Here is a 24801-nt window from a genome sequence, read left to right as displayed (position 1 = left end):
TTGTTTTAGAAAGAATTTTAATCTGTATAATTTTAAAGTTTTTTTTTTTCCATCAGAGATAACTTGAAAACATAAACCATTCTTTGGTGTTAAAGCAGCTAGAGTGGACATATTTCTTAAATGTCTAAAAATTCCAAATTGTGGTTATTCAATAGTTAACAATAGGTAAATAGGATCCTTTTATAGTTCACAAATGTGATGATTGGGTGTTCATGCTCTTGCATGAATATGCGTTCCTCCAACTTTTTTATGACGTGGGCACGTACCCGTGACTCATACAGAAAAAAAAAGGTAAATACAGAGGAAGCCATTTATTTCATTTAACTATCAAAAATGTCATTATTTTTTTGAGAGAACAGTTTTGTATCTGGCAAAGAGGAATTTGTTGGCTGTCTATATTTTTTAAAGTTCCCCTTAGCTGACTTTTAAAAACTCTTCAATGTTACATATAAAGAGAGGAGAAGCACTTTCTAAAGCAGTCATTTTCATCAGAAGACTTTTCATTCTTTAATTTCCTAAACCCATGTATTTAGAATTAGAAGAGCCATCTCCACATGTAATAAATATGTAAATGACATGGTAGTTTGATCATCGGTATCTCCCTGTTTTCAGTTAGGTATTGAATAACTCGACATTGTTTTAAAAGAAAGATTATGTGAGATTTTTTTCCTTTTTGTTTAAAATCTTACTCCCAGCCTTTGAGAGCCTGCCCTGGGGCAGGGTGTGCCTGGCCCCAGAGCGGGTGTGTCCCCGCTGGTCCCCACGAGTCACCTGTGAGTGAGCCTGCATCTGCCGCTGGTCGTTTATGGAGCCCTGGAGTCCCTTGAATTCTTGTCTTCCTCAAGCAGTTCTGTCTCCTCGGAGCCCTCCCGTTTTTTCACATGGCTCTCTTGCATCATCTCTCTCTCTCTCTCTCTTTTTTTTTTTTTTTTTTTTTGAAGATTTGATTCTCTTGCACAGGAATTCTTTACCTAATATCAAACATATAAAAAAGGAATAATAGAATTTGGTTATTTTTGCTACAAAACCTATTTCACTTTTCATAGTACGTTCCCATGCAGTTTTTTTATATAAATTTTTATTAATTTTAATGGGGTGACATCAATAAATCAGGGTACATATGTTCAAAGAAAACCTCTCTCTCTCTCTGTCTTTTTAAGGCCCATTTCATATCCACCTTCCCAGGGAGCATCTTCCAGTGGTCCTTCCACTCCCTCAGCAGGAATAGCTAGCTCTCACAGAAATTGATGGAGTCTTCTTTGGGGCACTTCCACTCCTCCTTTTAGTAAAGACCTCAGGATGCTTGTCCTCGTTCTCAGACTGGCCTTTGAGAGCAGCGTCTCCGCTCTGTCCTTCTTTGCTTGCTCTCTGAGCTCTAGCACTGGCCACGCTCATGGGAGATGATCCCGTGAAGAGTAAGGATGAGGGCAAATGCACGAAGACCCATGCATGTGGGCCTTCCCTGAGAGCCTCCACGAATCCTGCCTAGTTACCAGTTGCTCGTGTGCCAAAGCATCATGGGAAATGAACGAAGTTAGGGCCACATTGTGAGGGCACTATAGATCAGGCTTCATTCAGTAGGCAGTGGTGAGCTATTATTTTTCTACAGAGCTCATTTGTTTGTTTAAATTTTTATTGAGGTAACATGTATATAACATTATGTAAGTTACAACATTAGAATTCAATATCTGTATACACTGTAGCATGTTCACCAGCAAAAGTCTATCTTCCATCTGTCACCATATGTTTGATTCCCTCTACTCGTATTGCCCAACCCCCAACCCTCTGTTCCTCTTATAACCGCCAATCTGTCCTCAATATCAATGACTCTGTTTTCGTTTTGTTTGTTCATTTCTTTCTCTTTTGTTTTATATTCCATGAGTGAAATCGTATGCTTTTTATCCTTTTCTTTACATTCATTTCACTTAGCATAATAATCTCAAGATTCATTTATGTCACAAATGGTGATATTTCCTCTTTTTATGGCTGAATAGTATTATCTATTTTATATGTATGTGCACCCTATCTTCTTCATTCATTCGTCCTTTGATTGTCACACAGGTTGTTTTCATCTTGACAATTGTGACTAATGCTGTAATAAACACAGGGTTACATGCATCTTTTTTATTAGAGTTTTTAGATTTTTTTAGATAAGTACTTAGGAAAGAAACTGATCATGTGGTAATTCTATTCTTAATATTTTGAGGAATCTTCATGCTGTTTTTGCATAGTGACAAGTCCATTGCTGTTGTTTTTGTTTTTTGAGTTTTTTTTTTAAACTGAAGGTCTTTAGTTAACTTTGTATCTCATGATGTACATGTTTAGGAATTATTTAAGAATCATTGGTTTGCCAATGATACAAAGGATGAATAAAGAGGGTGGCAAGCAGGCTGTTCTCAGGAATTAAGAGAAAGTAAGCAATGTAACATCTGGGACTTATTACCATTTGGAGTAGATTTAGAGATTTATGCCTACCTATTATTTAAAAGTAGAAAGAATATGGAGAGAGAAAAACAGAAAAGAAAAGCAGGAAAATTTCCAAAGAGAGAAAAATGGGGTCAAATTGAAAAATGGCAGAGCTCAGATTCCAAAGCATGGAAATGTGGATACAAGAAGAGGTTAGAAATAGAAGAATGAAAATGCTATTATAAATATTATTTTTAAATCTGATGTTAGCTTAAAAAGGATCAATTCTTTGGTTAAATAAAAAGCCAAATACTTTAGTCTAGAAATGTTTTTGTTTCAGTGATGTTATATAATGTAATGACTGTTCATACTCCTTTTTCTCCCCTGATTAGTGGATCTCTTAGAATTGAATACAACAAATGAAGTTTTCAAACAGCACAAGCTGAACCAAAATGATCAGCTCCTTAGTGTTCCAGATGTTATCAACTGTCTGACCACAACTTATGACGGCCTTGAACAACTGCATAAGGACCTGGTCAATGTTCCACTCTGCGTGGATATGTGTCTCAACTGGTTGCTCAATGTGTATGACACGTAAGTTTGTTTATCCCCATTAAAATACAATTATTGGAATAAATATGTTAATAATACAAAATATGTAACTTTTTAAAGTGTATTTTTTTAAAAGTACTTTTTTAAAATACTTTATCCAGTGGAAATATTTACGTTAATTGGTGAAAATGAATGGCTTTCCAAAAATTCAGCAGTTAACCAACAATAAAATAAAAAAGATTGTCCGTGCATTATTTTACAATTTTTCTTCAATTACAGAAGCTGTCAAATTTATAGGTGTTTTTTGTTTTCTGTTATTTTTGGGGTTTTTTGTTGCTATACTAGGGAAAATCTAATATAAGTAAGTTCAATTTCCTTCTCCTTTCAGACTTTCTTTTAGTACTTATTTCAAAAGACACTATTTTGTAGTTTTTCTTACGAATTAAAATAATTTATTGGCTCATAATAATCCACTCTGTGATTTTTGGTGTGACAACTTAAGAGCAACTTGAATGGCAATTAGAGACATTAAAAAGGGGGCATTTAATGTCTCTTTCAGTATGAGCTTTACTTATCGCAGTGGCTGTTATGTATGTATATGGTTTTAAATAATTTATGCTACAGGGCACTAATATCTGTAATTTAATTAGGTGCTCACTGTTACATAAAAAGCTCTCTAAGCTTCCAGCATAACTCACTTACCATTAATCTGACTTTTTTAAATGTGACAATGCATTTGTGAAATGATTCTAGAAAGACCTGCTGGTGGCTGACATTTCTAAAATACTAGGAATTACTCATTCTTCTGGCAGGAGGTTAAAAATGTGAAGATGAAATAAGAAAATTAGATGGTTGTTTTTCTCTCAGCCTCTAAAGTTATTTTCCATAAATTAGCTGTATGAAAATTTGTTTTTATCAGGTTTTCATTTGATTTCCAGAAGAAGAAGATTGATGGTAGTTTATGAATGCACAGTTTTAGCAGCTGATTCTACATAGTAAATGATGATGACGGTAGCTTTAGAGAAGATTTAATTAAAATTCTGTTTATACTTTTGATTAGAAAAATCTTTTCTTGTTTAATATTCACAAATATTATAAACTTTTTAAAAAGTAATCAAGTAGCCTTTGTGTGCTTTAAGGGTTCTTAAGAAATTCTCTGAAGAACAATAGCATGAATCTCAATGACCATAATGAATGTGGGATCTACTCTATCCCTATCTGACATACTTTAATACATTCTGTTTTTTTTTATAATTTTATTTTTTTAATGGGGTGACATCAATAAATCAGGATACATATATTCAAAGATAACATGTCCAAGTTATCTTGTCGTTCAATTATGTTGCATACCCATCACCCAAAGTCAGATTGTCCTCTGTCACCTTCTATCTAGTTTTCTTTGTGCCCCTCTCACTCCCCCTTTCCTTCTCCCTCTCCTCCCTCCCCCCGTAACCACCACACTCTTATCAATGTCTCTTAGTCTCACTTTTATGTCCCACCGACGTATAGAATAATGCAGTTCCTGTTTTTTTCTGATTTACTTATTTCACTTCGTATAATGTTATCAAGATCCCACCATTTTGCTGTAAATGATCCAATGTCATCATTTCTTATGGCTGAGTAGTATTCCATAGTGTATATGTGCCACATCTTCTTTATCCAGTCATCTATTGATGGACTTTTTGGTTGTTTCCATGTCCTGGCCACTGTGAACAATGCTGTAATGAACATGGGGCTACATGTGTCTTTACGTATCAATGTTTCTGAGTTCTGGGGGTATATACCCAGTAGAGGGATTGCTGGGTCATAAGGTAGTTCTATTTTCAGTTTTTTGAGGAACCACCATACTTTCTTCCATAATGGTTGTACTACTTTACATTCCCACCAACAGTGTCTGAGGGTTCCTTTTTCTCCACAGCCTCTCCAACATTTGCTATTACCTGTCTTGTTAATAATAACTAATCTAACAGGTGTGAGGTGGTATCTCATTGCTCTTTTGATTTGCATTTCTCTAATAACTAAAGAAGATGAGCATCTTTTCATATATCTGTTGGCCATTTGTATTTCTTCCTGGGAGAAGTGTCTGTTCATGTCCTCTTCCCATTTTTTTATTGGATTGTTTGTTTGTTTGTTTGTTGTTGAGTTTTATGAGTTCTTTGTATATTTTGGATCTTAGGCCCTTATCTGAGCTGTTGTTTGAAAATATCATTTCCCATTTAGTTGGCTATCTGTTTATTTTGTTATCAGTTTCTCTTGCTGAGCAAAAACTTCTTAGTCTGATGTAGTCCCATTCATTAATTTTTGCCTTCACTTCTCTTGCCTTTGGAGTCAAATTCATAAAATGCTCTTTAAAACCCAGGACCATGAGTTTAGTACCTATGTCTTCTTCTATGTACTTAATTGTTTCAGGTCTTATGTTTAGATCTTTGATCCATTTTGAGTTAATTTTAGTACAGGGGGACAAACTGTAGTCCAGTTTCATTCTTTTGCATGTGGCTTTCCAGTTTTCCCAGCACCATTTATTGAAGAGGCTTTCTTTTCTCCATTGTGTGTTGTTAGCCCCTTTATAGAAAATTATTTGACTATATATATGTGGTTTTATTTTTGGGTTTTCTATTCTGTTCCATTGGTCTGAGTGTCTATTTTTCTGCCAATACCATGCTGTTTTGATTGTCGTGGCCCTATAATATAGTTTGAAGTCAGGTATTGTAATGCCCCCAGCTTCATTCTTTTTCTTTAGGATTGCTTTGGCTATTTTGTTTTTTATAGTTCCATATAAATCTGATGATTTTTTGCTCCATTTCTTTAAAAAATGTCATTGGAATTTTGATGGGAATTGCATTAAATTTGTATATTGCTTTGGGTAATATGGCCATCTTGATTATATTTATTCTTCCTAACCAAGAACAAGGAATATTCTTCCATCTCATTATATCTTTTTCGATTTCCCTTAACAATGGTTTATAGTTTTCATTATATAAGTCCTTTACATTCTTTGTTATGTTTATTCCTAGGTATTTTATTTTTTTTGTTGCAATCGTGAAGGGGATTATTCTTTTGAGTTCGTTCTCAAATGTTTCATTGTTGGCATATAGAAAGGCTATTGACTTCTGTATGTTAATTTTGTATCCTGCGACCTTACTGTATTGACTTATTGTTTCTAGTAGTCTTTTGGTGGATTCTTTGGGATTTTCGATGTATAGGATCATATCATCTGCAAAAAGTGATACCTTTACTTCTTCTTTTCCAATTTGGATGCCTTTTATTTCTTTGTCTTGTCTGATTGCTCTGGCTAGAACCTCTAGTACCACATTAAATAAGAGTGGAGAGAGTGGACAACCCTGTCTTGTTCCTGATTTAAGGGAGGAAAGCCTTTAGTTTTGTGCCATTTAATATGATGTTAGCTGATGGTTTATCATATATGGCCTTTATCATGTTGAGATATTTTCCTTCTATACCCATTTTGTTGAGAGTCTTAAACATAAAATTGTGTTGTATTTTATCGAAAGCCTTTTCTGCGACTATTGATAAGATCATGTGGTTTTTGTTCTTTGTTTTGTTGATATGGTGTATTACGTTAACCGTTTTACGTATGTTGAACCATCCTTGAGATTCTGGGATGAATCCCACTTGATCATGATGTATTATCTTTTCAATATGTTGTTGTATTCGATTTGCTAGTATTTTGTTTAGTATTTTAGCATCTGTATTCATTAGAGATATTGGTCTGTAGTTTTCTTTTTTTGTGCCATCCTTGCCTGGTTTTGGTATGAGGGTTATGTTGGCCTCATAAAATGTGTTTGGAAGTATTGCTTCTTCTTCAATTTTTTGGAAGACTTTCAGTAGAATAGGAACCAAGTCTTCTTTGAATGTTTGATAAAATTCGCCATCTGGGCCTGGACCTTTATTTTGGGGGAGGTTTTTAATGGTTTTTTCTATTTCTTCTCTACTAATAGGCCTGTTTAGGCTCTCTGCTTCTTCTTGACTCAGTCTAGGAAGGTTGTATTGTTCTAGGAATTTATCCATTTCTGCTAGATTGTTGAATTTAGTGGCATAAAGTTTTTCATAGTATTCTACAATAATTCTTTGTATATCTACAGTGTCCGTGATGATTTCTCCTCTTTCATTTTGGATTTTGTTTATATGAGTTCTTTCTCTTTTTTCCTTGGTAAGTCTTGCCAAGGGTTTGTCAATTTTGTTGATCTTTTCAAAGAACCAGCTCCTTGTTCTATTAATTTTTTCTATAGTTTTTCTGTTCTCTATTTCATTTATTTCTGCTCTGATTTTTATTATCTCCTTTCTTCGGCTGGTTTTGGGTTGTCTTTGTTCTTCTTTTTCTAGTTCCTTAAGGTGTGAAGTTAAGTGGTTCACTTGGGCTCTCTCTTGTTTGTTCATATATACCTGAAGTGATATGAACTTCCCTCTTATCACTGCTTTTGCTGCATCCCATAGATTCTGATATGTCCTATTGTCATTTTCATTTGTCTGTATATATCTTTTGATCTCTGCACTTTTTTCTCCTTTGACCCATTCATTTTTTAAAAGTATGTTGTTTAGTTTCCACATTTTTGTGGATTTTTTTTTCTCTTTTTTGCAGTTGAATTCTAGTTTCAAGGCTTTATGATCAGAAAATATGCTTGGTACAACTTCGATTTTTCTGAATTTGCTGATGTTGTTTTTGTGGCCCAACATATGGTCAATTCTTGAAAATGATCCATGTACACTGGAGAAAAATGTATACTCAGTCACTTTGGGATGAAATGTCCTGTAGATGTCTATCATATCCAGGTGCTCTAGTGTTTTTTTAAGGCCACTATATGTTTGTTGATTTTCTGTTTGGATGACCGATCTAGAGCCATCAGCGGTGTATTGAGGTCTCCAAGTATGATTGTATTTTTGTCAGTTTTTGTTTTAAAGTCAGTAAGTAGCTGTCTTATATATTTTGGTGCTCCTTGGTTTAGTGCATATATATTAAGAATTGTTAGGTCTTCTTGATTCAGTGTCCCTTTAGCCATTATGAAATGGCCATTTTTGTCTCTGAGTACTTTTGCTGTCTTGTAGTCAGCATTATCAGATATGAGTATTGCTACGCCTGCTTTTTTTTGGATGTTATTTGCTTGGAGTATTGTTTTCCAGCCTTTCACTTTGAATTTTTTATCCTTGTTACTTAGATGAGTTTCTTGTAGGCAGCATACAGTTGGATTTTCTTTTTTAATCCATTCTGCTACTCTGTGCCTTTTTATTGGTGAGTTTAATCCATTTACACTTAGTGTAATTATTGACACTTGTGAGTTCCCTATTGCCATTTTATGGATTGCTTTCTGTTAGTTTTGTGTCTTGTTGGATCCTTCTCTTTCATTTTTCTATCTTTTGTTTTTATTTGGTTGTATTCCATACATCTTTCCTCTGTTGCTATCTTTTTTAAATCATGTGCTTCTGTGGTGGTTTTTTCAATGGTGGTTACCTTTAAGTAATGAAAAATGTTCCTACCCTGTTCATTGTAGTGCATTATTTTGTGAGTACTTTTGCACTCCATCATCCTTTGCTACTGTTAATCTCCATCCTCTACCCCCATTTCTTTTTGTTGTTGTCACAGTTTAAATTTGTTTTTATTTTGTTCTTCTTGGAGCTTTTACTTGTGGCTTTGTTGTTTTTTTTTTTTTTTTTTTGTTCTTTGTATGTGATTGGAGAACCCCCTGTAGTAATTCCTGCAGTGGGGTTTTTCTGATGATAAATTCCCTCATCTTTTCTGTATCTGTGAATATTTTTATTTCTCCTTCATATTTGAAGGATAGCTTTGATGGGTATAGTATTCGTGGCTGAAAGTTCCTCTCTGTCAGGAATTTAAATATTGGGGTCCACTCTATTCTAGCTTGTAGAGTTTCTGTTGAGAAATCTGATGATAATCTAATGGGCTTTCCTTTATATGTTGTATTCTTTTCCCTGGCTGCCTTGAAAATTTTTTCTTTGCCGTTGGTTTGTGCCAATTTCATTATGATGTGCCTTGGAGTAGATTTGTTGGGGTTAAGAAAACTCGGAGTTCTGTTTGCTTCTTGAATTTGAGGCTTTAGTTCTTTCCACAGGCTTGGGAAGTTCTCATCTATTATTTGTTTGAGTATGTTCTCCATTCCATTTTCTCTCTCTTCTCCCTCTGATATACCTATTATTCTTATGTTATTCTTTTTGATGGAGTCAGACAATTCCTGTAGGGCTATCTCATTTTTTTTTAATTTTTGAGTCTCTTTCTTCTTCTTTCTGTTGTGCCTCAAGTTGCTTGTCTTCTATTTCACTAATCCTACCTGCTATCTGGCCTGTTCTATTAGCTAAGCTGGTTACCTCGTTTTTCAGCTCGTGAATTGAGTATTTCATCTCTTATTTGTTTTTATAATTTCAATTTCCTTGGAAATATATTCTTTGTGTTCATTGAGTTGTTTTCTGAGCTCCCTAAATTCCTTTCTGTGTTTTCTTGTATATCTCTGAGTATTTTTAGGATTTCTATTTTAAATTCTCTGTCATTTAACTCCAAGGTTTCCAATGTATTAAATTTTTTCTTGTATATCTCTGAGTATTTTTAGGATTTCTATTTTAAATTCTCTGTCATTTAACTCCAAGGTTTCCAATATATTAAATTTTTTCTTCATAGATTTTTCCTCATCTAGCTGTGTTACCTCTCTTTCTTTTAAATCCATGATAATCGATTTTCTCTGCCTAATGGCATCTGAGGGTGGTTTTGTTGATAGTATTAATGAGATTTAATAAAGAATAAAAAGTTAAAAAATAAAAATAAAAAATAAAAAAGAGTTGTTTTTTTAAAAAAAATTAATAATTAAATAAAGAAAAATAAAATAAAATAAAAATTTTAAAAAAAGGAAATTATTTCCCCCCCTCCTTTTTCCTCTCCTCTCCTCTCCCCTCTTTCTTGAGAAAATCTTGTGGTGAACTGTGAATTATATTGTACTAAAAAGAACAAACAATGCCTGTAATGGAGGGCCTGAATTGGAGAGAAGTAATAAAGGGGCAAAAAAAGGGGGGGGGGTATGGACCCACAAAAAGAAAATAAGGAAAAAATTTGGGTCAAGAATAAAATGATTTGCTTTTAGGTGTTGGTTGACTAAGAGTTACAATGAGAGGAATAAGATGGAAACAGGAAAATGGAGGGACAAATTTAAAAATTACTATTGTATTTAGTGGAACAAGAACTAGATAAAATGGAGAGCCAGGGATGGGAGCACTACTAGTGAGTTAAAAAGGTGAAGTTAAAACCCCCCAAAATGCCACAAACATAAGTTTGAGTCCCAGATACGATAATTTCTTCATTATTGAGGTTTGAATGAGAGGAGACGTAAAGGAGAAAGGAAGAAACTAATATAGAAGGAGAAAAGAAAGCGAGATAGAGAAAAAAAAAGAGGGAACCACTAAAAGAAGAAAAAAGAAAAAAAAAGAGGAGAGAGAGAGAGTTAAGGGTTTTGGAGTACAACCCTCATAGAGAGAAAGGAAGAGGAAAGAAAAGATAATGGGAGATGTAACACTTATGGGTAGTGTAGTTCAAGGAGAGGAGAGAGTAAGACCGGCAGAGAGTTAAACGACCAAATTGGAGGAGGAAAAAAAAAAATCAAGAATGAAGATAAGAGAAACAAATGAACAAATATAATAAAATGGGATAGGTTATAAAGTCTGCAGATTATTGTTGATTTTGAGAGGTTATCTTCTTACTTTTTCTTTTCTCTCCCTCTTCCTGGTCGGTGACTCTGTACCCGGGTTCTTCCCCTTTGGCACGCTCAGGTAGAGGTTTGCAGTTGATAAGTCTCTATGGCAATGTCGTGTATTGTGCTTCAGTCTCATTGGCAGTCGAGGCTCATTAGCATTTATAGGCTCCACCAGTGAGAGTGTCCGTGTTCCTGGAGCCTTTCTCCTAGTCTTCCTTCCTCAATTAGTAGCCTGATAATCCAGCTATGGGGTTGCTGCTACCTCTGCCTGGATAGTAAGAGGCTCAAAGAGCTGGCAACTCCCCACTCTATTCCCACTCAGCATAGAGCTCTGGGTAAGGCTCAGTCAGTTAGAGCTGCTAACATAATCAGGCGGGGCTTCCGCCCACTCAAAGACCTCTGGATCTGCCACTCTGTCCAGTAACACAGGCGGGCGCCCTCTCCCGGGGTGCTTGGAGGAAACTCTCACTCACTATCTGCGTGCGCAGACCAGGATATCAGGCCGGCAGTCTCACACTCTGAGTGAAACCCCCACCCGCACAGAAAAGTTCCAGCGTTGGAATTGGCTCTCGCTCCTTCCCCGTGCGCAACTTTTTCAGGGCGCTGGGGCGGCCCAAGATTCTGCTTTTGGCCCACACAAAGGCCTTTGACTCTGCCCCTCTGTGGGATAACACGGGCTCCCACTCCTGAGGTGCTGGGAGGAATCTCTTGCCCACTCTCCGTGTGCGCCTACCAGGATATCAGGCCAGCCGCCTCACTCTCTGAGTGAAACCCCCGCCCACACGGAAAAGTTCCAGCGTTGGAATTGGCTCTCACTCCCTCCCCGTGTGCGGCTTTTTCAGGGTGCTGGGGCGGCCTGGAGATTCTGCTTTTGGCCCACACAAAGGCCCCTGACTCTGCCCCTGTGTGGGATAACACGGGCGCCCACTGCTGAGGCACTCGGAGGAATCTCTCGCCCACTATTTGCGGTGCCGACCCGGAGATCAGGGAAAATGGCTGCCCCACTTGTCTTTCCTTGTCTGGGTTTGGCGCGAGTGTTAGCTTGTATTGACTGGGTTGCCACAGGCACAGTTTTTCCTCGGCTTGAAACTCCGTGCCACAGTCTGGTTCGGCCGTTTATGCCACGGCCTGGATCTATTCACCCCCTTGCCCGCCTTAGTTTCTATATTCTCAGTTCCCAGTGAAAGCCGCCCTGTTTAGGTTAGTGAGGAAGGCGGAGCATTTCTCACTCCTTATTTCCTTCAGGGTTTGATTATATATTTAGCCAATTTTTCACTCGACCATACCTTCGGGCGTATTGCAAAACATCTGGAGGCTCCAAGGATAGGTTTTTCTGTTTCTGGTTGAAGATCTTGTTGACTTTTGGGGGAGATTTATCGGTATTGCTTCCTATCACACCATTGCTCTCAATACATTCCATTTTAATGCAAATCTATCCTCCTATGGTAAAACAAAATTGTTAGCAATTATGTGCTGAGTTGATTTTCAATTTTTTAAACCTCCATGAGAGACTTTTTCTTTTTTTTTTTTTATTTTATTTTATTTTTTTTCTTTTTCATTTTTCTGAAGCTGGAAACAGGGAGTGACAGTCAGACAGACTCCCGCATGCGCCCGACCGGGATCCACCCGGCACGCCCACCAGGGGCGGTGCTCTGCCCCCCAGGGGGCGATGCTCTGCCCATCCTGGGCGTCGCCATATTGCGACCAGAGCCACTCTAGCGCCTGAGGCAGAGGCCACAGAGCCATGCCCAGCGCCCGGGCCATCTTTGCTCCAATGGAGCCTTGGCTGCGGGAGGGGAAGAGAGAGACAGAGAGGAAAGCGCGGCGGAGGGGTGGAGAAGCAAATGGGCGCTTCTCCTATGTGCCCTGGCCGGGAATCGAACCCGGGTCCTCCGCACGCTAGGCCGACGCTCTACCGCTGAGCCAACCGGCCAGGGCCGAGAGACTTTTTCAATAGCAAACTCACCAAATTAGCTGGTCAGTTAGGTGTTTGAACTAGAAAAATACAAAGCCCATTACTTAATTTTACATCTGAGGTAGAATACTATATCTGTAGGCTACTTGGGAACTTCATTAAGCCTGTGGAATATGGTAGAGTGCATATCTTGAACCATATATAAAGAAAGAAGTGGGGGAGACTTCAAGTCACCCCCTCAGCCATTGTCTGTGGCTCTAACACACTGTATTCATTTGCTTTGGCTGCCGTAACAAAGTATGGCAGAACTGAGATGCTTAAACAGAAACTCATTTTCTCACAGTTCTGTAGACTAGGAGTCTAAGGTCAAGATGTCGGAAGTGTTAGCTTCTCTGCTTGTCTTATAGATGCCTTTCTTCTCCCTGTGTTTTAACATAGTCTTTTTTCTGTTTGTATCTGTGTCCTGATCTCCTGTTCTTATAAGGACACCAGTCAGATTGGGTTAGGGTACACCCGAATAATCTCATTTTAACTTAATCACCTCTTTAAAGATCTTCTGTCCAAATGCTGTTGCATTCCGAGGTACTGGGATTTAGGACTTCAACATATGAATTTTAGCAGGATATAATTCCGCCTATGACACATATACATGCTGCTTTCCCTGGACAGCCCAAAGAGAATAGTGCCACTTAGTTGGGAAGGAAGCAGTGTATGAAATGTTGTGATTCATATTCTAGGTAGTTACATGTTGGAGTAGTTCTATTTTCCACCATCAAATGCAAACACACGGGAAATGCTCTACTAATGTACTATTTCTTATTTAGAAAGATGGTATCTTAAAAATTTTCATTTTAAAAGCCCAAATGCTTTTAAGAAATGTCTCCCTTCTATGTCAAGAAAATATAGTAAAGACCACACTGAGTCAGAATGCTCTCTCTTTGGTCTAGTTTTATTTTTTTAATTTATTTATTTTTAATCTTGGAGAGAAACATCGTGACCTAACCTTACTAAAAAACTGTCCCATTATAATGGTAGTGTCAGATAGCCAGAGTTGATTGCCCAAATCTCTCTAATAGCTATGACTCATTCATTTATCTAAACAAGATAACTTAACTCTTTTCAAGCTATTAGTTCCCTCTGAGAATCTGATTGAAACTATAATCTACTTCTTCTAGTGCCTGTTTTGTGTAGCATGTTATAGCCAGAATTGGCATTTGCAGCTCTTCGAGTATATTCAACCAGCTCTTGAAATAATGAGTGACGCACACACAGAAGATCATAGAATTTTGGAAGTAGGACTTTGAGAATCGACCATTTTGCTCTTTTCATTTTACTGATGAAGGAACTTATCCAGTGAGCTGAGGCAGTTTATCCTTGGTCACCTTTTGCTGGTCGATACTGTGCTAATATTTGTATTTTTGATCATCCTGATTCTTACCATATTGCCATATCTAAGAAATGTACTTTAAATTATTTTGAGTTTACTGTTTTAAGTTTTAATATGTACCCCACTTCTAATATTCTAAATTTTATTTTAAAAAATCTTTTTTTCTAATGCTGTGGATAACAAGTATCCAAATATTTGGTCTGGTTGCTATGCAGTTTGGTAGTCATTTAATTTTTGATACCTTAGTTTCTCATCTGAAAAGTTAAGATAAAATATGTGCTTGGTTTACCACACATAGATGACTCTGAAGGGCAAATAAACTAATACATAGAAATGTCTTTATAAATAATTAAGATGAAATTGATTCCATTTGAGAGTTCACAGCCTCATTCAACCTTAATCTTCCTAGGGTAAAAAAAAAGTCTTAATTTCACAATCTTCCTTATAGATTAATGGAAATTAAAGCAAATATAAATTATGATTGCAAGAAGTAGTCTAGAATATTTGGTTTAAATTCTTTTGTCCCTACAGAACATTTTAGCCTCACTTGCTGTAGGGTGAGTTCATTTTTTCCAGTTTACTCAGATGGATATAATTTTATAAGGTACATATCTTTCTATTTAAATTATTATCAGGAGTTAATTATGAAAACTACCAGGGAACATTAGCTCTGTATTGTCTCTCAAATACAGATAGATACCTTTTATAATATCAAAACCTCCATCAACTGGCCCTATATCACCTGGCCTTATATGCAAGTCCTTGCCACCTGAATGAATCTTCTCACTGGTGCTCACACACTTCCTACTGTTCCCTTTCTTAAGGTTTGCCTGTAATATTTTCTCCTAGATGCTGAAAGTCATGTCATACCTTCAATGTCCAATTTATCTTCTTTATCAGATGTTGTCAGACTAAGGGCTACTCAGACTAATCACCAATCACTAGTTAGTCAGCGCCAGTTATCTTGTACTTGATGTACATACATAATGGTTATTTTCATATTTTCTTATGATTCTCTAGTTGTTTTCCTGTCTCACTTCTCCAGCTAGTGTGTGAGTATATAATGGGTAGGAATTGTGTCTTGTACTTTAATATTGGTCCTTATGGTGAGTAGAATAATACTGGGATCACAATAAGCCTTCATAATTGTTGATGGTGTGATGAATGGATGATTGACATTTTCAGTAGTCTTCCTGATGATGTTCTTTTCTTGTGTTGACAGCATAGACTGGAGGTCATCCTTTAATACCTATCATTCAGATCTTTTTTCCCTTAAGGGATTGCTTTGTCCTTAGGCATATTCATGTACTCATCTATTCACACAGCCTTTTGTTATCTTTGCAAGGCTACTATCTGATTGTGTCTGAAGAATAAAATGTCCTGATTTCTGGAGGAAGGAAAACAGACATTGCCTATTTTTATGTGATAATTAGAAAACAACTAAAAAATACAAAGTAGGAACAAAATTTCTAACATAGCTTGGTTTACAGTTATTTTGAATCTAGTGTTACTTTAATTGCAAAAACTGGCATAAATATATTAATTTAGAAATTCTTATAATAGCTATATTTATTTTTTAATATAAGTGCATATTATTTATTTCATAGGTCAGTTCTGAATGTTGTACACATATGTAGTAAGTGTTCAATAACTTTGTTGGATATGATTTTTTTTTTTCTGAAGCTGGAAACAGGGAGAGACAGTCAGACAGACTCCCGCATGCGCCCGACCGGGATCCACCTGGCACGCCCACCAGGGGCGATGCTCTGCCCACCAGGGGGTGATGCTCTGCCCATTCTGGGCGTCGCCATGTTGCGACCAGAGCCACTCTAGCGCCTGAGGCAGAGGCCACAGAGCCGTCCCCAGCGCCCGGGCCATCTTTGCTCCAATGGAGCCTTGGCTGCGGGAGGGGAAGAGAGAGACAGAGAGGAAGGTGCAGAGGAGGGGTGGAGAAGCAAATGGGCGCTTCTCCTGTGTGCCCTGGCCGGGAATCGAACCCCGGTCCTCCGCACGCTAGGCCGACGCTCTACCGCTGACCAGGGCTGTTGGATATGATTTAATATTGATATATACTCTAGGCCAGTGGTAGTCAACCTGGTCCCTACTGCCCACAAGTGGGTGTTCCAGCTTTCATGGTGGGCGGTAGCGAAGCAACCAAAGTATAAATAAAAAGATAGATTTAAATATAGTAAGTTGTTTTATAAAGACTTATTCTGCCAAACATAGTGAAAATCCGACATAAAGTACTTGGTAAGTAATTATTATTATATGCTTTAATTTTCTGTAACTCTGCTTTATAAATTTTATAAAGTAAAGTTAGTTCCCTACTTTATAAGTCACCATTACTGTGGAATTGGTAGGCGGTTAGAAAATTTTACTACTAACAGAGATACAAAAGTGGGCAGTAGGTAAAAAAGGTTGACTACCCCTGCTCTAGGCTATTGAAGGATTGTTTAGAAAATACATTTTACCACTCCCCAAGTGTGTTATTTTTATTTATTTTATACTTTATATGTCATGGTATGTATATAGAAACTTACCTTAGTATTTGTAGTTTGAGAATGAAAGATATCAATTAATATTGATAGAAAAAATATCCATAAGATCAAGGTCTAAATACAGTTTGACAATAAGACAACTTAAAATTAGAGTTCCAAAATATAAATATTAACCTGTTTTTTAAATAGCAGGAATTACTAAATTTTATGAATTCATATAATTATGTATGAATTCATATAATTATGTATTTATGTTTAAGTGTGTTCTACTTATAAATTGAAAACATTTTAAGAAAATGAACAATAAAAAATTAAACTGAAATGTGATTCTGAATATGAAATAATAGAGATAACAATAAAGACTTTTTCTTGACTATGTGTTGTTCCATCACATGGATCATAATATTATTAATATTTTAGTTCATGTATTTACCTTTCCCCACCCCAGGAGCTTGTATAGTGACTAACTTTTGGTGGACAGCTCAGTAATTCTTTGATAAATTATGGAATAAGGACAACTTTCTGCTTTAAAGATAAAATAAATTCTTTCTTCTAGTCTTCTTATAAGTGAAATTAAAATGGTCTCTTGCTTTGGCTGGATAGCTTGATTGCTTAGAGCAGTGGTTCTCAAAGTGTGCACCAGGGCACACTGGTGTGCCTAGAAGATTTCCAGGTGTGCCCTATGGTATTCCAGAGAAATATGTGCCAGTTGGGGACCAAAATACCAACAGAGTTTTTGGAGTTTAGATTTTGAAGGGGACAGAGGTGTGGAGAATTGGCTGTAAGCTCACAGTCTGCCCAACCCCCCACCTCACTTGCCTGATTAGGTTGCAAAAGGCTGTTAAGCTGTGGTGCTGGATTGTTTACACTGTCTCCCATGTTCCCCAGAAAGACTGGAGGCAAGTTTCTTCTATCCTTTGTTTGGTGTAAGGTTAAGATGATATGTATGGTGGGGGTTTTCTGTACTCAACACAAGAGTCAAAACAGAGGAATTCTTCAATGTATTGACGAGAAATGAGAGTTTGCCTTTCAAATATATGCCCAAACATGGAAAAAAATCACTAGGACTCATCAGGCTCATGTTTCTCATAAACACAAGAATGGAAAAACTTAACACATTTGTGCCGGGACCTACCGCATTTACTAAATCTTACTAAGAATGTATCTATCTATATAAAAAGATAACGTTTTTGTCTTTTTAAAAAATTTTTAACCTCTCTTTTTTACAAATTCTAAAAAGCATAACTCAAAAAATGTAACATAAAAATGTTTTTTAATGTCAGAATAAATTTAATTTTGTCATATTTATTTTGTTTAATTACCATAAAAGCACGCTTGGACTTTATATTTTTTTCTTTAATATTTGACTCAATTACTATAACATATTTCTCAGAAATTTGTATATAGTGCACCTACAATCATTTGTAGGATTTTAAATGCGCCCTGACTTCAAAAAGTTTGAGAACCACTGAGTTAGAACATCATCCTGAAGCACAGAGATTGCTGGTTCGATCCCCAGTCAGGGCACATACAGAAACAGGTTGATGTTGCTTTTTCTCTCTCTCTCTCTTTCTCTCTCTCTTTTTCTCTCTCCCTTCCTCTGTATCTAAAAACAATAAAATTAACATTAAAAATGAAAGAAATAGTCTCTCATTGGAATAGTGTAAAGCTATTTCTTTCTTTCTTAAAATTGAGTTTATTAGGATGACACTATTTAACATAATTATACAGATTTCAGGCTCCCAATTCTATCAATATATCACATCTCTGTACACTGTAGTATGTGTTTATCACCCCAAGTCAAGTCTTTGTCCATCACCATTTATGCCCCCATCCCCTCCTCCATTTCTTCCCCCTCCTGGCAATCACCACACTGTTGTCTGTGTTCATGATTTTTTTTTGTCCTTTTTTGCTATATTCCTCCACTTCCTTTGCCAGCCCCCCATCCATTCCTACTCCTGATAGATGTTAGCCTGTTCTCTATGTATAAGTCTGTCTCCATTTTGCTTGTTATATGAGTGGTACACTTACACGATGAAACACTACATGGCCATAAAAAGAGAGAGAGAAAGAGAGAGAGAGAGGAAATCTTATCCTTTGCAACAGCATGGATGGACCAGGAGAATATTATGCTAAGTGAAATAAGCCAATCAGAACAAGACAAGTACCATATGATTTCACTCATATGTGGACTCTAATGAACAAAGTGAACTAAAGCTATTTCCTCATGTTCATTAATTAATACATTTTGTGTTTAAATATACTGTAAATGCTTCCCAAATAGAGATTCCACACCGAAGATCACTGACTACAAGTGCAGTAGTAGCATAGAACTGCATTGACAGAGACCAACATCAATAAAGATAGCACATTTTTAAGTATTCAGCAGTTATATGCCCTCAGTATATAAATTTTCAGTCAGTTTTCTTACTTTTGATCCTAGCTATCTCTTGCTCAATTAACTCACATGCATATTATATGTATCTCTTTTGCATCTTGCATTTATAATTATTAACAAATATATTTTAATTCACAGCATTCATAAAAATGAAATATTTTCAGCTCTATAATTAAAGTTCTTATTTTGCCTTAATTTGTTTCTCCTAATTCACATGTTGTGTATAAAGTGACTTCAGGCTGTATATTCTTTGGTCAAACCTACTATTAAAATAAGTCATGAAATTATGGTGTGGGTTTAACATAAATTATTAAATGTGAGTAGAAAAGTTATATCTTTAAGGTGCAATTATTTTTTAATGGTTTACCCTCAAGAAAATAGATATTCAGAAATATTTTAGATACTGTTTCAAATTCATATAACAGATTAAGATTCTTGTAATTTCAGGGGTCGGACTGGAAAAATCAGAGTTCAGAGTCTGAAGATTGGATTGATGTCTCTCTCTAAAGGTCTCTTAGAAGAAAAATACAGATGTATGTAAGACCTTTCCTATACCGGTACTGTTTTTAGTAATGATAATTATAATGTATTGGAGACTTACTTCATATAATTTGCTAGTAATAATAGTTCCCATTTTTTTAACCATTCCAGGCTAGACTAATGAAAAGCTAACTACAGAATAAAGAGATGGGGTGCCTTGTTGGAGTGAGAACCAATTACAAATTATATCTTTTAATTCATAGAAAAATCACCCCATAATACTGTAAGCATTATGATTTCCATTCTTCAGTTGAAAAAGTTAAGGCTGAGCTAGGTGAAAAATTTAGTCGAAGTCTATAGTGACAATAATTGTAGGGCAAGAATTAGATCATAGAGTTTTCTGACTCTAAAAGCCTAACCCTTTTCTATTTCTGTTTACTTCCAATGTTTAAAAAAATGCCTGAAATGAAAGTTTCTGATATTTCATTTAACCCATGAGGTATGCGGTTTTAGGACTTAATTGAATAAGAATTCTCTTGGGTTGAAATCTTTACATCTTTCCGGGGAGACTTGAGATTCAGGAAGTGTTCTGAGGTTTTTGTAATATTTTACTTTGCGGTCCTTAGCAACTCTGATTCCACTTTTGATTTCTTGAGTGATCTCAGAGCACTTCCTCGTTATTACTTCCTTTGCTAGAATTAATATTCAAGACAATTTGCTCTCCACACTCAATGGCAAAGGTGCTATTTTAGGTTATTTGGGTCTGTCTGAACATTGATTTTGCAATGGCTCATGTAGGTGTCTTACTCTAGTGACACCTCCCTCTCTTTTCACACCTTCCGGAGAATATCTCCTGACTCAGTTCTAACAGCACCCTGGCCTTCCTGCTTGTAGCTGGTGGCTCCTTTGCCTCATCAAAAACACATTTACAAAGATCCTTTTCAACGGCATCTCGTCTGTGCTAATTTATTGGAACTTAGGTTTTAGATTGTGTCTTTTTTCAGACCCATTCCCACATTCTGACACTCCTTTTTTTCTATCATATCAAAAATAGGAACTTTTATAAAAATTTAGAAAGATATCAACATTTCTGACATTAATTTTGTCTTTTCTCTTGTGTTTTGAGTGTAGTTTTACCTTAATAGTGATGTAGCAGTATAACTCTCTGCCTCAAAAGAGGAGAGGAAAGTTGAGCATGATTGATCTTGTTGACAATGTGTACTCGTCTGTACAAATTTTTATACATATGTATCAACTCTATTTAACTAAGAGTCCTCTTCCCAGGAACTGGTTTACAATGAGCATCATAGTAAGAATATAGACAAATATTTTCTGGCTAATAATAGTCTCAGTCTTGACAAATGAAAAGAAATAAGCAGAACTCCAACCAAATCCAAGTGAACAAATTATAATAAAAGTGAAATTTATCTTAATTGAATTTGCTTTCCCTAGGTATGCTAAAATTAAAATCATATTTCATTATAATTACTGCATCGATATCACTGAAACACTGGTTCAGTTGTTTGAAAATTCAGTGTTAACAGTGTTAGATCTAGCATTATTCCCTTAAAATAAAGGGACTATACATCAAGTGGGGTTTTTTTTGAAAATAGTTTTTAGGATCCAATAAATATTTACTCCCCTTTCTTCTGTTCTTGGAAACTTCACATGAAAGCATTCAGTTGCATGATTATGAATATTCAGAACTTGGATATTTCTTTCCAAAAAGTATAAGTTTCTATAACAAAGTGGGTTGGGTTGTTTTTACATGAAATTTCTCACTGCTCTTAAAGAAATTTATTTAAGCATATCAGCTTTATTGCTGAAAACAAGATAATATTTTTAATCTTCAAAATATTTTAAGTGGTGAATAAAAGATAAGCCAATGCTGAAGAGAAGGGTTTTAATTTTATTGAATCAAGAAAGTTAGAAATTAGTGGGTTTCATTTCATGAATAAAGAAGCCTAAGAACTATGTGAGAGTGAGCATGAGTTTTGTGAATGCATCCTTAAAATTTGAACAAATGTATTTTATTACATGAAATGAACTAATACAAAAATAATTTTTATAGCTACTAAGAAATGAGACTTGGACTAATAAAACCTAAAAATAAATGGTACCTCCTTATACTTTTCAATATTTCTTATATAAAATAGATTTAAATATAGAAATCTTTAAAAGAAGTAAATATGTTTATATTTAATAAAATATTAAATTTAGGAGTGAACACAAAAAGTTAGTAAACAAATTTATTAAAATTTAAAGATTTGTTTCTTAAGGAACATTTATTCCTTTGACAAGTCATGAAGGAAGCTTCCTTTTGGCTCGGTGTCTTTCTCAATACGAAGGGAAATTCTTATTGAAACCACTGAATGAAACCCACATGCATTTATTTATTGTGCCATTTGAAAAGGAAATGTATGGTTATTTGTCTACCTACATGTAGTGACATACAACAGTGGGTTGTTTTTAGAAGAATGTGGGTAACCAGTTCCTGATTACAGGCACACAGAATATCAAGGTGGTCAGAATTCAGGATTTGACTAATTGATTCAAGTCCCCATGACTTGTTTTTTGACCTACATCGTTCAATCCCCAGAACCAGAGATCTACAAGAACTCTGGGGGCAGATGTAAGTTAACCCCTTGCCTCTCCTCCTTGTAGATCTCTTTAAGGAAGTGGCAGGACCGACAGAAATGTGTGACCAGAGGCAGCTTGGCCTCTTACTTCACGATGCCATCCAGATCCCCCGGCAGCTGGGAGAAGTAGCAGCTTTTGGAGGCAGTAATATTGAACCCAGCGTCCGCAGCTGTTTCCAACAGGTAAACAGAGGATCACCGGTATGTAGGGTGTGTTGAGGAAGAGTTTTGAAGGATGTTCTAAGGGATGGAATGGGGAATTTGGTTTGGAGGCAAATGGTGGAGGACATTGAGTACCATCCAGTAAGTTTGTATTTTGTTTCTTAAGGCATATTTGATTCAAGGAATAACTGCCACCTCAAGGGGACTGACTGCTTCCCAATGTATAAAATCCAGCGTCTTTACCATGTGATATCAGATTGCTGTGATTTGGCCCTGCCTTTGCCCTGGCCTTTTTTGTCACTTGTTCTCTTGCTTCCTGCTTCCTTCCACACTGCTTTAGTGCCTCCATTCTTGCCTTAGTGCCTTTGGACACGTGCCTTCTGTTCAGAAGAGTCTTCCATACCCTCCCTTCTCCTCTCCTTTTTCATTCTTTAGATCCGTCTTTAATCTCACATCCTCTGAAAACCCTTGTCTGACCTGTTCAGAGGAGGTTACTTTCCCACTATTCGCGCCTAAATCTCCTCTGCGTTGTTACGATGCTCAGTGCAATCATAACTACAGACTACATTGTATAATTGCGTGTTTAGTTCTTTTCTTCCATCAAAACCCAAGCTTCACGAACATGCACAATATTTATCCTTTTATTATTGTATCCCCGTGCACAGTGCCTTCATCATCACAACTGCTTAATAAATATTTGCGAAATAAATTAATGAAAGAGTCTGATTTCCTTGGAGGCAAGATTTTAAAAATATATAAATTTAAAATGCTACCAAATAAGGTCTTTTCTTTGAGAACTTACGTTCAAAAGAATGATATCTGAAGTTTTATCCTGGTCTAAGTTACTAATGTTACGCTGGAAAAGCATTTTAGTTTCTTTTATTGCTTACTATATATAAAGCACTTTGGGACTGTTCCTACTGATATTGTACATTTGCATAAAGTACAAGTCGACAGATATTTTCTCAAAGCATATTCAGCGATTTATCATTGCAGAGAAAAAAATGCTCATACCATCTCTTTAAGGCAAATTGATGTTACAGGTTATTACATTTTATAATAGTCTTTTTCTTGTTTTAGGTATACAAAAAGTACCAATTGAAAATTCTAAATATAATTTCCCATGTGCTGGTTCATTGAATGACCTTGACAATGGCAGGAGAAAGATGTTGGTACAAATTTAACTTTGCACATATAAACATAAATTAGTATTAAGATTTGCAGGGGGACTAAGATGTTTCATACATTTTGTTATAAATGTTGAAATCTTGCCAAGTACATTCATAGTAATATGCCCCGAGGTGATGTTGTAACAGACTGGAGCAGGCCATAATAATAGCAGTTTGTATGTACCATTTATAACGGCCTTCAAGTTTGGAAAGTAATCAGTGAGTTTTCACTTTCACAAATGTTTACTGTCTTAGATGAGTGAACTTCACGGGATTAAAGTATATATGTGAAAAGAGTCCCTAGAATTGTATAGTTTTTGGTTTCGCTTTTTAAAAATCTGAATATATGACAGAATTGGGACTTTATTCTTCTTCCTATATGCCAATTTCTGCTTTTTCTCTTTTTAAATTCCAAAATTTTCTTTCCTTGAAGAACCTTAAATATTTCATGATTTGGCTGACTCGGAAAGAACTACATAACTTTTCTTTTAGTTATGCACAGATTTTCAGAAGATGATGAAGCAACAGCACTTCCTGCAATTAAATGAAGATGTTCCCCTCCCTTTCAATGTGTTTGTTTCCTCACCAGAATAACAACAAGCCCGAGATAAGTGTGAAAGAGTTCATCGACTGGATGCGTCTAGAACCACAGTCCATGGTTTGGCTGCCAGTTTTACATCGAGTGGCAGCAGCTGAGACCGCAAAACATCAGGCCAAATGCAACATTTGTAAAGAATGTCCGATTGTTGGATTCAGGTAAGATCCACCACCCGTGATGACAGAAGACAATTCTTTTTTTTTTTTTTTTTTTTTTTTTTTTTTTTTTTTTTCATTTTTCTGAAGCTGGAAACAGGGAGAGACAGTCAGACAGACTCCCGCATGCGCCCGACCGGGATCCACCCGGCACGCCCACCAGGGGCGACGCTCTGCCCACCAGGGGGCGATGCTCTGCCCATCCTGGGCGTCGCCATGTTGCGACCAGAGCCACTCTAGCGCCTGAGGCAGAGGCCACAGAGCCATGCCCAGCGCCCGGGCCGTCTTTGCTCCAATGGAGCCTTGGCTGCGGGAGGGGAAGAGAGAGACAGAGAGGAAGGCGCGGCGGAGGGGTGGAGAAGCAAATGGGCGCTTCTCCTGTGTGCCCTGGCCGGGAATCGAACCCGGGTCCTCCGCACGCTAGGCCGACGCTCTACCACTGAGCCAACCGGCCAGGGCAGAAGACAATTCTTTGTTCTAAATGTCACCTCATCTGTTCCATTTATTCCCATTGAGGGGATTGAATAAATTATCAGCTTATTCTATCCATCTAAAAATGGCATATCTTCTTACAGCCAGTACATGAAGCTTGTGATATTGTTAGTATCAATATTATTTTGCTCCAGAACCAAAGACTTTTCCAAATTTCTATTACATATTTCACAGAAATATTCATGCATGATAATTGTAGAACTCTTTATACAAATATAGCCCTGATGGAATTTGGTGATGTTCT

The 24801-nt window shown here is 36.5% G+C and overlaps 1 protein-coding gene and 1 non-coding gene across 6 annotated transcripts in view; both read left to right on the top strand.

Annotated features, from left to right (window-relative positions):
* The window catches only part of UTRN (utrophin), a 515659-nt gene that overhangs the window by 437255 nt on the left and 53603 nt on the right, over positions 1-24801 (top strand). For all 5 annotated transcript variants that reach the window (XM_066373070.1, XM_066373071.1, XM_066373068.1 and 2 more), the window contains 4 exons: positions 2799-3000; positions 19310-19395; positions 22007-22164; positions 23902-24068. In XM_066373070.1, the coding sequence (XP_066229167.1) occupies positions 2799-3000; positions 19310-19395; positions 22007-22164; positions 23902-24068 (613 nt within the window). The remainder of the gene's footprint in view (positions 1-2798; positions 3001-19309; positions 19396-22006; positions 22165-23901; positions 24069-24801) is intronic.
* LOC136401689 (small nucleolar RNA U13) lies at positions 175-274 on the top strand. Its single transcript, XR_010750698.1, has one exon. It is a non-coding gene; the product is annotated as a small nucleolar RNA U13 (small nucleolar RNA).

This window comes from Saccopteryx leptura, chromosome 3 (assembly GCF_036850995.1).
Source record: "Saccopteryx leptura isolate mSacLep1 chromosome 3, mSacLep1_pri_phased_curated, whole genome shotgun sequence".
In the NCBI taxonomy this organism is placed as follows: domain Eukaryota; kingdom Metazoa; phylum Chordata; class Mammalia; order Chiroptera; family Emballonuridae; genus Saccopteryx; species Saccopteryx leptura.
The sequence above is the reverse complement of the archived record's forward strand: the minus strand, read 5'-3'. Positions and strand labels throughout refer to the sequence as shown.